Raw genomic sequence first — 15,930 nt, 5'->3', positions numbered from 1 at the left:
AGTCATACCTCATATCCCAGAACTCTTTCTGGGAGGGAAGGGAGAGTTTCCCAGATCACTTCAATTTCTGCTGCCGACAAACTTCTGGCCCTAACCCTCTTAGGAGCCACACTGGGGACTGCAGAAATAGAGCAGAAATGTGGTGAGGATCCCACTGCCTCATCCAACACCATCAAACACCCTAATAGCAATAAGAGGGAAGGCGCTGAATAGACCTGTAGTTTCTCTGAGAAGCTATTTCCCGAGCTCTCTTTTAATGGGATCTGTGACTGACATAAGGGAAGACTATCTGCCCAGCAAATTCAATTAACGGGATACCTCCCTGACAGCGCGGTGTGGTAAGTGTCTGCAAGGATTTCCTGTAATCTACCAGCAAGATAACTAATATCAAGTTGACATTCAGTGCTTTGAGAGGGGAGGGAAATAACAGCACTGGAAAAGGGGGGAGAAAAAAAATTCATCATCACTATTCAAGGTCACAGATGTAAGGAGAAAGATTACAGCTTATTTAAGCGTCATTTTCTGCACTGTCTGCACTGTACCGTCTTCTGCTGAGTACACCGTCGCGATGGAGCTGAACGGCCCTTCGCCGCGGTTGTTAGTGGCCGCCACTTTGACGTCGAAAGGCGAGAAGGGCGGGATGGTGTCGTTGCGGAGGACGTAACGGGATACGCCGGGCGTGGAGATGACCGCCCGCGTCCACGCGACGGTGCCCACGGATCTGAAGGCGATGATGTAGCCGAAGCCTTCCCCATTCTGCAGTTCCTCGGGCAAAGGCTGGGAGTGAAACACAAAACTATAGTGATATTAAAACGCATACAGACAAAGAAACAGACAGGCCCGTCTCTGCACTGCACATTGATTAGAGGCTTTTGAGAATAGATATACCCCCTTCCTCCGTCTCCACAGTCACCTTTTACCTTATCGTTTCCTCCTGCATGGCTTTGTAATTGTAGCTAAAGTGCAAAGCCCTTCAAAGGAAAGTGCTCTCTTTTGCTGCTTTTGGAGGGAGAATTGGCTATCTGTAGCTGAGCCAGATGAGGGGTGTCTCCCTCTAATGTAGGTCATAAAATTGCTCCACTCAATTCTGCACAATTAAGCAAAACCATTACTTGCCGATGGAGAGAACCGTAAAATGTGACAGATGACTTACCTCCCATGTTATCACTAATTCAGACTTTGTGCCGCCTCCACCCCCGACATCAGTGGGAGCTGTATCAGGAACTGAGAGGTAAAACCCAAAGGGGGAAGCAATTAGAACACAGTTTACAAAGCTCGACAGAAAGCCTAAAATGCATTTGGAGCCTTATGTCGAGGCAGACTGTGACAGATACTATCCTAGGACACGCATATGCCCCTCTCGCTGCATACGCAAGCATTCCAGTGAATTCTGAATTACAGACGTTGGCCAAATGTCACATTGCAAGCCCAGCAAGCCAAGATTCATAATATCTTCCAAATGACATTTTGACTCAGCCCACTCTGTTTCTATTCCCATTTGCCTGTTTGTGCACTGTAGCATGGTTGGGGGGGGAAATGACCACTCACCCACATCCTTATAGTATCTGTCTGTAAGAGCAGCCCTGTTTTAGTAGCCTCTGTTAGAATCTGATTGCTATCAGTGTTTTGTCCAGCAGGGTTAAAAGAAAAACAAGTTTTTTATTAGATTTTTTGTTTCCTTGCACTCCTTTTTTCTTATCCTTAAACATTGTGGTTACCTTTAGGGGTCTTGTGCCATGATATTGCAAGTTAAGTCTCTCTTGCAGTGCACAAGTCCAAAGTTTATACTTAGATTGATAGAACCAGAACCATAACACGTACTGCGACTTTACAATTTTCTATGCCAGTAGCTCATTACGGCATACAAAGGGTTTCCAATTAATGCATCGCACCCTGTTGGCTTATTATATTCTATTTCTTTTTGACTCTTTATTTTTGCTGTATTTGTTATTAAACAGGGCACGTTTGTGTATATTTACCCTGACAAGACCATGTGATCGGTTGTAGGACCTTGTGCATGCGTGCAATCAGTAACCGAGGAGAAGCAATGGAGCCAGGTCTTCAAGTCTTTGTAAAAGCACAGAAATTAGGCGTAGTTTGGCACTTTTTGAACACACAGGCTATGTGTTTAAATGATTACAGATTCTTTGGAACACAAATTGTACTCTGTGAAACCTGTATGCTCTTTGTGAAAATAAAAAAAAATGGGGAAAATTTTGTTTTTCAAAAGATATAGCTAAAACCAAGTGTCAACCTGATATTATGTGTCATCTCTACTCATGTGCTGGATGTATCATCACATTCTTACTCATCTTTTTTCAATATGTGAAACTGTGTCTAATGAAACCTAGGTAATGTCTGGTAAAATGCTGCTAAATGTCACAAGATAATAGTCATTAGCTGACATAATACTTTTACCATCACGTTGCTTAACAACATTAGCATCAGACGACAAAGCATTATGATGCACTGTACCTCAGAACCAGTTATTACATTTTTGTTTTACAATTAATTCCAGATCATTTCAGAAGTTAGATATTTTACTTTACATCACAAAGAAATTTGACCAAAAATGCACAATCAACACTTTTACTGATGTTTCAAAAGTCAACCATATTTATTTAGCTTTTATCTTATTTTGTTCATCTTAAAGAAAAAAACTTTAATTTTGCGTTTGTGACAGAATGCACCATTAATGGGATAGGACAGATAGATGTGGGATAAACCCCAAAATACAAACACACCACTTGACTTACAGTGATGTGTGCTTCAGCAACACGGATGAAGGAACTAAAGGGATGTTGTGTATAACTCTGTATTGAAAGGAACTCTCCTCCCATTAACTTGGCTTTTCAAGACAATTGATCAATCAGCTCTCTGAACTACCTCCCTTGCTTCCTTAGAGTTGCAGGCTGTATCTCAACTTCTTTTATTTTAATAGACTTTCCAAGTGCTGGTGTAAGCTCTGCCTGCTTTGTATGATTATTTGAAGTTTAGAGCTAAGGCTAGTGGCTTTCCTTTTCTAAATCCAACTCAAACAAAGCTAGAACAAAATCTAAGAAAAATAAAACATATAATTAAGGCTAATTGGCAACGAAATTCTGAGAATCATGGCCTGGCCTGTACCCATTTTGAGTGCATTGAGGATAGTTTTACATACTGGCATCTTCTGTCCTGGTCTTGGCTGAAGCTGGACTCGGCTCTCCAAGGCCCACAACATTCCGGGCCACCACCCTGAACTCATACTCCACCCAAGCGTTCAGACCGACCACAGTGGCCGTCAGCATGTTGCCATTGACAACCTCCGGGACTGATAAAAAAAAAAAAGAGAGAACTTGGAAATCAAATTGTGGCTGAAAAACCAAAACTGAATGAACAAATCGTATTTATAAATGCAACAACAATGGCCAAATGGGATACCTGTATCTACGGCCTGCCAGCCCACAGTGAATGGTGTCCGGGCCTGAATGATGTAACCCGTTATAGGGCTGCCGTTGTCTCTTCCTGGTGTCCAGGACAGCTGGGCTGTGCTGTCTGTGATTTCCTCCACTGCAACTTTGTCCGGAGGGCCCGGAGGACCTGGGAAAACGAAAAAAGTTAAGGTGATAATCCACTTGCTTAAAAAAAATTGCCGTTTTATGCATTTACGCTTTTGCATTCACTTTAATTAAAAGCTGGATCTGGTCTGTGCGGATGCTGGGCATGTGTGATGTGCAAAAGTAGGTGTTCTGCCGATAAACCGGATGGGCACTTTATTTGAAAATGAACCAGGCGCTACATGTAGAGGATACTGCGGTGAGAATAAAAGAAACTCTTCCCTGACCATTTCTCATTATTCACTATGGTGCTCTGTTATTCAAATGTGCTCAATGATATTTTGCGATGTGCAAATTAGCCAATTATAGTCATTTTCTGTGATAAACACTGTCTCCTCGCAGCACCTGGCACAGCTATTAAGGTTTGTTAAGGACAAACCTTCCAGTGTAATAATGCGGGATCAGCCTGCTCACTGTGCTCAACACAGCAAGCATAAAACAAATGTTCTGCTGCCCAACTGAACCCAGAGCTGCTCATGCCACTGTCAGTCATTTTTAGATTTCAGCAGTATTTATATGATATTAATCGAAGCTGACAGAACTTGGGCTCAGGCGACGTCCATTTTTGCTTTCCTACACAGTTTTCTTTTTTCCACGGAGAGCCAGGGAGAATTCTTCTCACTGATCTGTCAAACGTCTTTCACTTTGGAAGGACTTCTACCTCTAAGTAAACACACAAGGTTATTCACAAATTGGCGCGTGAAAACAAGCTGTTGGAATCTGCCGGGGTTACCTTTGACAACCAGGATCGCAGAGGTGGACAGGCTCTCCACATCTGTGTCGATGACGCATACATACTTCCCACCGTGGTTCAGCTGGATGTTGCGGATCATGAGATCCCCCGATATACTCTGGAGGGGAGGAATAAATGAGGCTAAGTGGGAAGCGCTCTGTTATTTCATCAGCAGACTTTTGGCACGGTGATGCTTTAACATTTAGAAAATGCTTTTTGCCGTCACTGAGACCCCAAGCCATAGTTTTTTCTGCATCTCTCCAAACAACAACATTGCAGTTGCACTCTGCACAAATAAAGCTATTGGCTGTCCTTCAGGCGATAACCGACCAAGCCTCCCTCTTGCAAACAGCTACCGGCTACACACAGGACATACTGAGCAAACACATTCAAGCTAATTGGTGATCATTATTTTCTAATAACATAAACTTGAGCATGGTCTGGGTGTAAATCCCAATGTAAAGAGAAAATGTCACATGTGAGCCGCCAGCGTATGGTTGCTATGAGAGAAAACAAAATGACAACAAATGTTTTTTATTATAACCAAAAAAACAGAGAGAACAAGATACATTTCAGCATTAATGTAAACATTTCTGAGCATTCTTTTCAACTTTTTTTTATTTTTATTTGGTGATCATTTGCTGTGTAATTGCTTGTGGCATGAATTTTTGCAGGACCTCTTTTTTCCTCAATTATTTTTATCCCAGTCTATTTTACTCATACATTCTTTATTCTCCTGATGCATTTTGCACCGTCAAAACACGCTTGTGTTGAAAATGCACATGAACCAAAACCCCCCGCTATTAAACCATTATGTATTAAATTTCTTTGCTGTTTTTCATTAACTCTTTTAGACTTAGGCATTTTAACCATTTGGAGGTACAAGTGGAGCAATTGTGACCCAGTTAAATGTCGGGGGACCACATTCGTGTTTCTACGGCCTCCTTTTTTTGACCTAAAGAAATCTGATTGTTCCCTGCAATCAGATTTCTTTTAACACATTTACAAAGTCTTTTTTAAACTAAAAAGTAAAGATTAAATGTAAGGAATAACGGCAAAATTTATTGCATTAAATTGATTGCTGGAAGAGATAAAAACCACAGAATCTGTTGGTCAGTTGGTTCCTAAATCCTAAATTCCTTTTATTGAGATGCTAGAAAGAAAGTTAGAGTAGCACCAGGTGGTCAAGAGCCTGGAATAGGGCTACAACCATCAAACTATCGACTAAAAGAAAACAAAAATCCCAGAAACCTTTATTTTTATGTAGAAAGAAAAAAAAACAGACAGTGTTGCGAAGAACGCAGAGTATTGGTGTCACTGGTTTCTGTTATATGGACAAGCTTGTGTATAGCAAATGTAAAAGAGGTACAGTTTTGAGATTTAAATCCTGATGCACCAGTTTTTTGCATCCTAGCATAAATATAAAGATAACACCAATTAAAAGAAGATATATTTTACAGTTTAAACAAATAGAATAAAAGTTTCAAATTATTTACAAAATAAATTCAGTTCATGGCGATTCATCCAGTTCATGTTTAATCAGCCTAAGTTTGTTAAAACCATTCATTTGTTTAAAAATTGTGAAATAAAGTGCCATAGCAGGTCTGTTACGGCTGCATTCAGTCCTGGCCGTATTTTCCTTGTCGGGTTAGAGAAACAGGCCTTCTGCAGGTGGGATGCTTTTCCCTGATTAGTGCGCTGCTGCTTTAAAGCTGCTATGCTTTCAGCAGAGGAGAGGCTCTCTTCCTGCTCTCCCTCCTCAGATCCCCATTTGGTTTGGTTTGTAGTTTGTCTTATGGTTGGGTTTTGTTAGGTTTGTTTTGCATTTGCTTATTTCTGGTTAGTTATGGTTTCTTATTTCAGGTATTCTCTCTTTGGGTTTTTATTTCTTTAGTATAATTTAATAAAATTCAGTTTTAATTTAACCAGAAAATCCCTGTGTGGTCTCCCGAACCTGGTGGACGTAACAAGGTCTCATTTATAAAGCACAAAATGAGGTCTGAAATGTGCAAATGTCATTTTTCACGCAAAAGTTGAGATCTATAAAAATACTTTATAGTTGAATCTGACTGTGTAGAGGGCAGAACATGGTACGCAAAGGTTCAGGTGCAGCTTTGATCTATGAAGGGAAATCGCGTGCTCGTGTGCATGCGCATGGTCTTATAAATATGTATTGGGCATACACCATTTTTGTTTTTTGGTGTATATACACTTTTAGTATGGATTCTACGCATTGTTTTATAATTGAGACCCAAGAGCTCCTCTAACTGTCAGAAACATGTCAGAAACACTTGATCTTGTAAATTTTCATTTGCTTGATCATACCATACAATGTGCAGAGGTGCACAAATTAAAGTGGCTGAAAATTAAATGGATAAACAGGTGTAAAAACTCTTAAAAGAAGTATTAATCAGAGCGAAAACACAGGGAACGGTAAAACTAGTCCACTGTTCCCAGTACATATAAGTTCACTGGGAGATGCATCAAAATTAAATTTCTTTTAAAAGTGTTTTTGTAAACATAATCTGCCGTTTTCCACTGAAAACTAACTTAATAATCAAAGCTTCAGAAGAGGCTTTATTTTTTTAAAACAAATAGGTAACAAGTACTTTGCTGTTAATTCATAAAAATCAAAACAGATCTCCCTTGTGCTAAAGATTTTAACCAAGTTAGTTGGCTAATTGTGTTCAGATATCAGAAGGAGCCTCACCTGTTCCATGTTCTGACCTCCAAACTGCAGGGGGCGCCGTAGCAATAAGAAAGGCATATGTGCAGTTATACAGCTGTTCTATTTGATCAGACAAATGTATGCCTCAAACTCTCTCATAGAGGGGTCTTTTAAAAACTATTGTAGCCTCAATTTGAGACATTACAATTTCTTTCTAATAAGGGGGATGCAGTCGTCTCACGGCTCACATCTAGATGTAACAAGATCGAGAGACAGTGAACTACACAATTACAAGATCTTTTCCATGAGATATCGAGTCTGCTGCTACCCCTCTCAAGCAGACGTTAAATTCAGCAACTACAGCAGCTTAGGGTTAACCTGTTGTTTGTTCCATCATTCCTCTGCCTGCGGCAAGCGCCTGAGGCAGGAGGAGTCAGTATTGTTATTAGAAAACTTGGAATTCCCCCCTACAAAAAAAACAAAAACAAAAATAAATAAATATTCCCCAAAAAATTAAGTCAGGGAAACATTACTGAACTCAGGCAGTTAAACCAAATGACTGGGCAAACAAAATATGATAACACAAACAAATGACACACAAAGGAATAAAGAATGGCTGATCAGACCCACCAAACTAAACACAGGACCACTCTTAGCTACAAAATAAACACAACAGTGCTGCTAACTTTATGACCTACAGACAATATTGAAAACTTAAATATACTTAACTTCATATATAAATCATTAAGAAACGGCAAACGCTACTTAAACATTTAGCTACTGTAGTGGCTAAAATGCATTTTAGGCTTTGGTCTTAGTGCGTTCAAACAAGAATCACTATGCAGCTCTTCATTTGGACTTGTAATCACAAAGTCATTTATTTCCATCACAAGGTCCATTGTCTTGCCATTTCCATTTAGTGCAAAATAAAACCGACATAACTTCAAACCAAGCACAATAGAAAACCGTTTGCTCCGTCTCATTAGCAACACCTGAACAGAATCACGCTTGACCTTAAATAGCCCCGCCCCTTCCAACATAATCAGTACACTAAAGGAAATACACCCCCTAGTGGAGATAAAGGCAAATGGCTTCTACAGCTACACTGAGCCTTGACAAAGAAAAGACCATCCATGAGCTCCCTGCTCATTAATGGTAAGGGACCCTCAACACGGTAAAAGGAATGAGTTACAAAAAGAAATCGCTAATAAAAAACTGAGAAGTCAGTTGTTGAAAATACATAACTTGTATTGTGTGTTGTGCACATTTAGAAACAGAACACACACATTCAAAGCAATCATATTGCATATAAAATGTGGTTATTAATGTGTTTTTAAAAATGAGAAAAAAGTCAAAAATGCACGAAATTATAATAAATGAACATGTATGAGGGTTGCCAACTTTAATGTTTTGTGCCTATAAATGTGGAAATCACACTGCCTAATACACAAAATGCAGCCCTGCAAATTATTTTAAACTGCTGGTAGCTTCTTTGAATTCTTTTTGTCAAGATTTTTCAGACTGCCCAATGAATCCCTGTTAGTCACATTTGTCAATGCAGCATGGTGACTTGACCACTTCTGTTATATTTCGTCCCTTGAGTTCTTGTTACACCCCCTTAATAAAAACAGTGCTGTTTTTTTCTGCAGGTTATTTTACTTTTGAAACCTCATGCTGTCATAGTTTATTTCTGAAGTCTAATCACTGTTTTTAAAAACAGCTTGTTTTAATGATTACAATAGAATCAGTTGCTGGTGATAATGTCAGCAAATGCCAGTGATTTTCCAATGGCACACTTGGAAACTCAGCAGTACCAATGGGTCACTGTTCTGACAGAAGATGCCAACCCTGATACAGGGGATGTTATTTGCAGGATATTTGGACAGCTGGCTCCAACATCAACAAGAAATCAGATATATATATTGCTCAGGGCACAAAGATAACATTTCAGATGGCGACACAACAATGTAAGACAGATAGACATATCTCAGATCTTCGGTTCAAAATGGATGATTTGCATTACTTAGCTAACATTAAGTGTTTTAGTGCATAAAAGAACCTCACACGACTTAAAAATAAAAGTACCACAGAAGCATTCAGCACAAAGTGACATTGTCTAAAAACCGGCAACGCACAGTCTCCAGGCATGTTTGTGTCATTCTGACACAGATTGCCATCAAGATATTTTTAGAGCTATCTTGCAGAGAGTCACATGCATCACATGCTCTCGACCTGTTAAAATAATGTTGATGCAGTCTGAATAGGACCTCTGGCAGGAAGAGTCCACTTATGCTAAAAAGTCAAACTAAACAACTTTTATTTCAAGGTAAAAAAAATAAAATAAATTGAGACATAATCTCACAGGGACAGATTTTATCTGGAAAATTTCATTGTGCCCTTGTTGTGGCTGCTGATGGTATCCGCCCTCTGAAAGTCACCTCTCCAAGCGGCCTGTCACAAAGCATGTCAGCCAGTAAAAAAGGCTATGCTGCATTAGAAACTAGTCACCTGGGGCCAAGCCAGGTAAGACTTGCTGCAGTCACAGCAGATTTCATCAAGCCTGGTGGCTAGTCATTGTAGTTCCACACTGCCACAACAGTGAAAGAAGGCTGTTGGATCGCTGTCTCTCTAAGGCACTCCAGAGAAAGAGAGCAAGATCAAATGTATGCGCCCGATGGGAGAAAAAGACTATATCTTCTTCTCCTTTTTTTTCCTTTAGCTTTTTTTTCCCCCCATCTCCTTTGCTTACAGCTGACAGCTTTTATGCACTGAGTCAGATTTGCGCTCCAATGTCAGCCACCACCTGGACGAGCCAAGAGCGAGGAACGACTTGCAAGGCTTCTTGTCTTAGCAGGAAGGAAGTGATGGGGCAGATTTGCTTTAATTATGGTAATTAATTCATCAGAAGCTTTTAAGCAGGGTGTTGGTAATCTCTCTGGACAGGGGAAAGAGATTCCGGGTGAAACTATATCTCATTAAATGCCATTGCACTGCTCAATGTCACCAGTAATTGCCATTTGCATTAATGAAGATGTGGGTTTGGCATGTCCACAACACGGTCAGGGTCTTCCAATATGATATCAACCTTTAGCACACGGCTGTCACTAATTGATATATCGAAATGTACAAAGCAAAATGAGAGTGAGTGAGTAATTATTTATATGACGGCAAGCTCTGAACAATTAACTTTGCCCTTCGTCAAAGGGAACAAATATTCAACAATGAGTCATTATTTTAAGGTAGTAAGATTTCAAATGAACACTTACTGGTGTCAGGCGTGCCCTTGGTGAAAGCAAGGCGGCTCATTTCTTAATTATTTCTGGGCTCAAGATTCATAAATAGGTATGCAAATTCAATTATGGCAAAGGGAGAAGATAAGAAAATGTTCTCCCTTGACGTTCAGGAATTAGAAGTTGAAAGAATGAAAAGTAGAAAGACTTTATTAATCAGGGTCCTTTGTAATTAAAATAGCATTTGCCAGTATTTTTAGACATGTAAGAAGTGGAAGCTCATAGTCTGTTTAAAAAGGTAAGAATTAAGAACATAGTCCTTATGCTGTCTTGTTTTTTATGCCTGAGGCCTGGTAAAAAAAAAAAAAAAGTCTGATTTGGAGGTCATGCTCACAAAAAGGCTCTTTGGTCTGGAAGTTGGCTCTGTGGAAAGAAGACTCAGTTGGCTATTCTCTATATCAGCGATGTGTTTAGAACGAAAGTCAACGTTAGCACAAAAAGAGTTCGGAGCTTCTAAGAAAAAAAACTGTATCTTCCACGGAGGCATGTTGGCTCTTACTTTAGGCTGCTACTTTATTAAACAGGGAGAGGGATGTCAGTAGATAACAGGAAAGCTAAACCTATTGCAGAAAACTGTACAGGTTTATCAATTTGAGCCTTCAATCTCATGCTGGATTTAGAAATGTCAGGAGTTCATTTAGAGCGTCCACAATTAAGACTGTTCAGCCAGAAATATACACAGAGGCTGTTGTTCACGGTTAGCAAAGCTAATCTCGCTAATTGTGCTATTCATCAATATTTTTAAGATGCTTTATGTAGAAGATGTTGACGATGATTTAAAATGTCACCTGGGTATTTAGATTTTCTTTGTTTTCAAACACTTGGTACAGAAAAAGCTGTGTAACACTGGCTACTCTCTCTCTCTCGTGCAGACACAGTGTGATGTCTCAATAATAATAATAATAATAATAATAATAATAATAATAATAATAATAATAATAATAATAATAGATCACAGAGAGACTTCTTTAACAACAAATAATTCAACATTTGAAAACCTCTGACAGTATATATATATATATATATATATATATATATATATATATATATATATATATATATATATATTAGGATGGGCACAGCTTTTTTAATGGAACTTGTAAAAAGATTCAATATTTTGTAATGTAAATCATTTTTAAAATTAGAGGTAGACAAAATCTTTGTGGCCTGTTTTCTTATAGGATACAGTATAAAAATATTGGAATTGGCAACAGTTATTTTCACCAGGTAAGAGCTTTACAACATTTCCAGGTGATGACCGGCCACAAAGTCTCTGATCAGTGCATTTACTGGGGCTGCAGATTTTAAAAACGGAATAAAAAAAAAGAATTCCAAGGCGATAACTTGGAATACACTCCTTGACATTCAGTTCACTACTGACCATCAAGAAGCTTTTAAATGGATACCTCTTGGCATAAATCTGCCTCCTTGGGTATTAATGGTGTCTAACAGGCCCTTAGCTGGGCAGTGGAGCATGCCCTTGCCCAGCACACAGCATGGCCCAATTAATCCCCGAACAGGCAGAAAGTAACTGAGTTAAATGCCTCGGGATGACTTACCCCGCCCACTCTTTCGAAATGATCGCGGTCTCGCTGGAAGTCGATGAGCTGCCCGTTGAATGCCCATGAGAAAGAGACGTCCAGAGCTGGATCGCAGGCAATCTGGCAGGGCAGCACGATGCTCTCGCCAACAATAATCTCCATGTTCGTGGGCCTCATGGTGATTCTGGTGGGCTCTGGCCAGACGACAGATGACAGTGCACGCATGTTAATTCCTGCCACCAGCACCTCCAGTGCCTCCCCTTGACCCCTGCAGCTGTGATCTCACTGCAATTCACAACTAAATCATTTGGCCGTCATTAAACGGTCCATGGACGCTCGCTTAAATAAGCGTCTTGGTTTCATGCCTCGCTATCGGCGACATCTAATGACGTCTCTGTTTCGCTTTTTAACGATTTGGGATCAGTTTGGAAGACAGCGTCAAAACAGAAATGCAGGGAGCAGAGCATGTTCCCAGCTGCGACGGCGCTGGATCGGAGACCTCCGAGAACATTGAGGAAAGGTCACAGTAATTAAACTCTATGACATTAAATAGTTCAGCTGTCAGTGCAGGAAAAGAATAGAAGCTAATGAGAATAAATTGATGGTTACAAACACAGCACGTTCGACCAGGGGGCTACATAAATATGTTATGTCGCAGCACTTAGATAATGACCTTTAACTACATCAAGGATGCTGTTTGTTGCTACTTAACTGCAATTTGATGGAATGTGCAATATCAGCTATGTTTATTTGGCAATAACCCTGGTTGTAAACATTATATATGCAATATAACTCAGGAAGAAAAATAAAAAAAAACACAATATTTTCCGGCCATTGCCTACCAAGATATGGACCTTTATTTTACAAGAATTGCAAGAAATCCAATCATTTGCCCATAAGCTGTTCTCTAATAATAGCTTTACACAAAACAATAATTGGCCTGTTTGGAGTTTGCTGGATAGTGTCTCTTTACAAGCTTTTCCAAGAACAGAAATGTAGATAACAAGTTTATTATATTTATTATATACTAATGTTGGGTATATATCCTCACATGCTAAGTAGACTGAGAAAAAAAAAAAGTGGTTTTACACAAGTCCAGGATTCTGTGAATAACTGCAAGAGTATACTTCTGATATGTGGAAGTAGAAATAAATATTTCAAAGACCAGAATGAGTACACCAGCACACAGCCTGGGAGAAAGGGTAATTAAACCAAATGATTTAACTGCCTACAACATCTTCCCATCCAATTAGGATCATGATAATGGTGTCAAAGAGTGTCTGCACAGAGTAAACCACAACTGGTTCAACATTTGTACATCTGACATGCAATGTCAATGCAATTGCTTTTTATGAGCTTTCTAATGAGCAGTTTATGTGCTTATCTTTCAAAAAAAAAAAAAAAACAGAACTTACTAAATGGAATGCTGTGAAAACACTCTAAAGAGACAATTCCAGATTTAAAAGTGGGTTCTATTAAAAGTGAAAAAGCATTTAAGATTTTACCTGTAGTAGATAACCCTGTGGCATTTTCTTTTAGCATGGAAATCAAAATAAGTTGGTCCTGGAAGCTGAAGCTAACTGCTATGTTAGGTGTGCGTGAATGCTATTTTTGAACATTTAATCTGTTATCATCTTTACACTTGGTGCTTCTTAAAATAAAGACACCACTGGTTATTTTCACAGCAAATTGTCATGAAGTGCGAGGTTTTTACAGGACCAAAATGCAGAGAGGATCTCGGAATCTGTGGCCTGTTTTAATAATAATAAAATCAGGAAGCAGATTGGAGCTACAGTGAACAGGAAATTAAACAGTATAAACCAAAAATGAGCAATGAAAAACATAAAGTTTAAATACAGAGGGAGGTGTGGAGAAAAGTGAGGCAGAAAACAGGTGAAAGTAACCAGGAAGAGATCAGGAAAATCTAAATGAAAGAGATGAGGTAAGGAGAGGGGCGCAATGAACAGAAGGAAACAAGAATAAAATCCACTAACTCATCTACAAAAAAAAACCTAAAATGTGAGCAACAGGAAAAACAGAAACCCAAAAACTCAAACAACTAGGAATGATAAGCATAAGGGAATAACTAAAGAAAGCGTAATTCAGGGAAACAAAACAGCAAAGAAGCAGACAAAATACAAAAACACAAAAATAAAATCCAAGTCCAAGCACCTGGAGATTGTGACAGAAATGGAGGTAGAAGGCAGTGTACCATCAGTGATGTTCCTGTGGGAATTTTCTGTCTGAAAAAACTGCCTGCTAGTTAAAACAAAGCGGTATGAAAATTTATACAATAGCGTTCACCTAAGTCTCTAGGGTGTACATTTATGTCCGAGAATTACTCTGATGGAAAATATTTGACTGTTTCTTTCTCTATAATATAAAGTAAGTAAGTAAGATAATTGAGGGTGAACTACTTCCAACCTTTATTTCCCTTCTCAAGTAGTCATATTGAAGAAGAATATATATTTATATTTATATATATATATATATATATATATATATAGATATAGATATAGATATAGATAGATAGATAGATAGATAGATAGATAGATAGATAGATAGATAGATAGATAGATAGATAGATAGATAGATAGATAGATAGATAAACATCCAATGGAAACATGACAATCGTGGAAGAGGTCCACAAAATTGCACTCATGTAAACAACTCTAGAGTTTTTGAGAACAGAGTGGGTTTAACATGGTGAAAGTTCCACTTGGTTGCGGTCCTTCTCTGATTAGATGTTAGTTTCGGCATCAAGGACCAACTAATCTGGATTTATACTAAATTAAAAAGAGTAATGCAATGCAGGTAAGATATGAACTCGTACATTTTACCAGAATCTTTTTCAAAGAACCTCACTTGAGAAATCTGGAACTATCTCCTAAAGTAATCTATCAAGGCTGGTTCACATGACAGGATTTTAAAATAGTCATCCGATTTTCGAACCCACACGTAACAATAGAAAAATCCTAGATAAAACATGTTTGCTCGTACAGTTTGTGGTGTCCGGTCAGATGTCAAGCACAACACGGCACACACAAACACATTTCCCTCCGGATCATTCAGATGTCAGACTGGAAATCTTTCAAAACCTCTCAATGTCAAACGTGAGTCCAGAGTAAATAAACATGGACGAAAAGGAAGAATAATGGTGATAGTTTGAACTACTTGAACTAATTTTAACTGATAACTGTTTTAATTGCTCACTTTAGTTGTCCAGCTACTGAAACTAGATTCAGTTATAAAAAGGGTCCCCTGTTTAAAAGAATCAACCAGTGTTGTATCTGCACACAGACACAACAAAGATATTCATGGAAACAGTCTTTAGTCCCATTCGTGTTGGCAGCCACAAAGGCTTCATTGAACTAACAACAGAGAATAAGTCAAACCAATCCAGATCCAGATTTAACAGACACCATTTGAAATTCATTTGTAAATGTAAGCCCATGGCGTATTAAATACTCAGCGAATAAATACAATTATTATAAATTAAGGCTCTAATTATTTGAGCTATCTTACCTCCTAAAATTAGAACCCAAAATAACATCAAGTAAATTAAATAATGTCCTATACAGTATTTCAGTGGCTTTACATTAGTTAATTATTTACCTAAAAAAAATTAGAACCAGGGAAACACAGCCTATGCATGTGTTTGAAATACAAATTCAGCATTTTGCAAATATATTTCTCCAGTTCTGTGGTTTACTTTTTTTAACCTGGATGTTGTTTGAAGAAAGATTTCTGGAGCAGGCCTTGATGCTTTTTAAACAAACGGAGGGTTGATGCATCTCGAAGGTCTAAGGCCTTAACTGCATTTTTTTATTATTTCTTACGTTTTTGATTCTGTTAATCTAATCAAGGTGCTTTCCTGGCCTAACGCTATATCTTTTATCTTCGGATCTTCCACCTTTCTCTTTTTTATTTATTCTCAGCCACAGGGACGGAAAAGAGAACGTATTTCAAAGTTGCAAGTGTAGGATAAATACAAACTTAGAGGAAAATCTCTGTTTTGTCAAACATCCTTGTTAGTGTGGACAGAGCCCCAGAAAGACCGGACAACAATTGATCTTCACCACTTCACATGATTGCATTTATT

General features: G+C 38.7%; 1 protein-coding gene across 1 annotated transcript in view; it reads right to left on the bottom strand.

Annotated features, from left to right (window-relative positions):
- The window catches only part of LOC105934489 (contactin 3b), a gene marked incomplete at its 5' end in the record, with an annotated part of 45,736 nt that overhangs the window by 10,921 nt on the left and 18,885 nt on the right, over nucleotides 1-15,930 (bottom strand). The window contains 7 exon segments of the mRNA XM_036134043.1: nucleotides 9-118; nucleotides 543-777; nucleotides 1,154-1,224; nucleotides 3,161-3,310; nucleotides 3,421-3,579; nucleotides 4,330-4,447; nucleotides 11,847-12,022. Of these exon segments, the coding sequence (XP_035989936.1) occupies nucleotides 9-118; nucleotides 543-777; nucleotides 1,154-1,224; nucleotides 3,161-3,310; nucleotides 3,421-3,579; nucleotides 4,330-4,447; nucleotides 11,847-12,022 (1,019 nt within the window).

Source organism: Fundulus heteroclitus, unplaced genomic scaffold, assembly GCF_011125445.2.
Source record: "Fundulus heteroclitus isolate FHET01 unplaced genomic scaffold, MU-UCD_Fhet_4.1 scaffold_720, whole genome shotgun sequence".
In the NCBI taxonomy this organism is placed as follows: Eukaryota; Metazoa; Chordata; class Actinopteri; order Cyprinodontiformes; family Fundulidae; genus Fundulus; species Fundulus heteroclitus.
The sequence above is the reverse complement of the archived record's forward strand: the minus strand, read 5'-3'. Positions and strand labels throughout refer to the sequence as shown.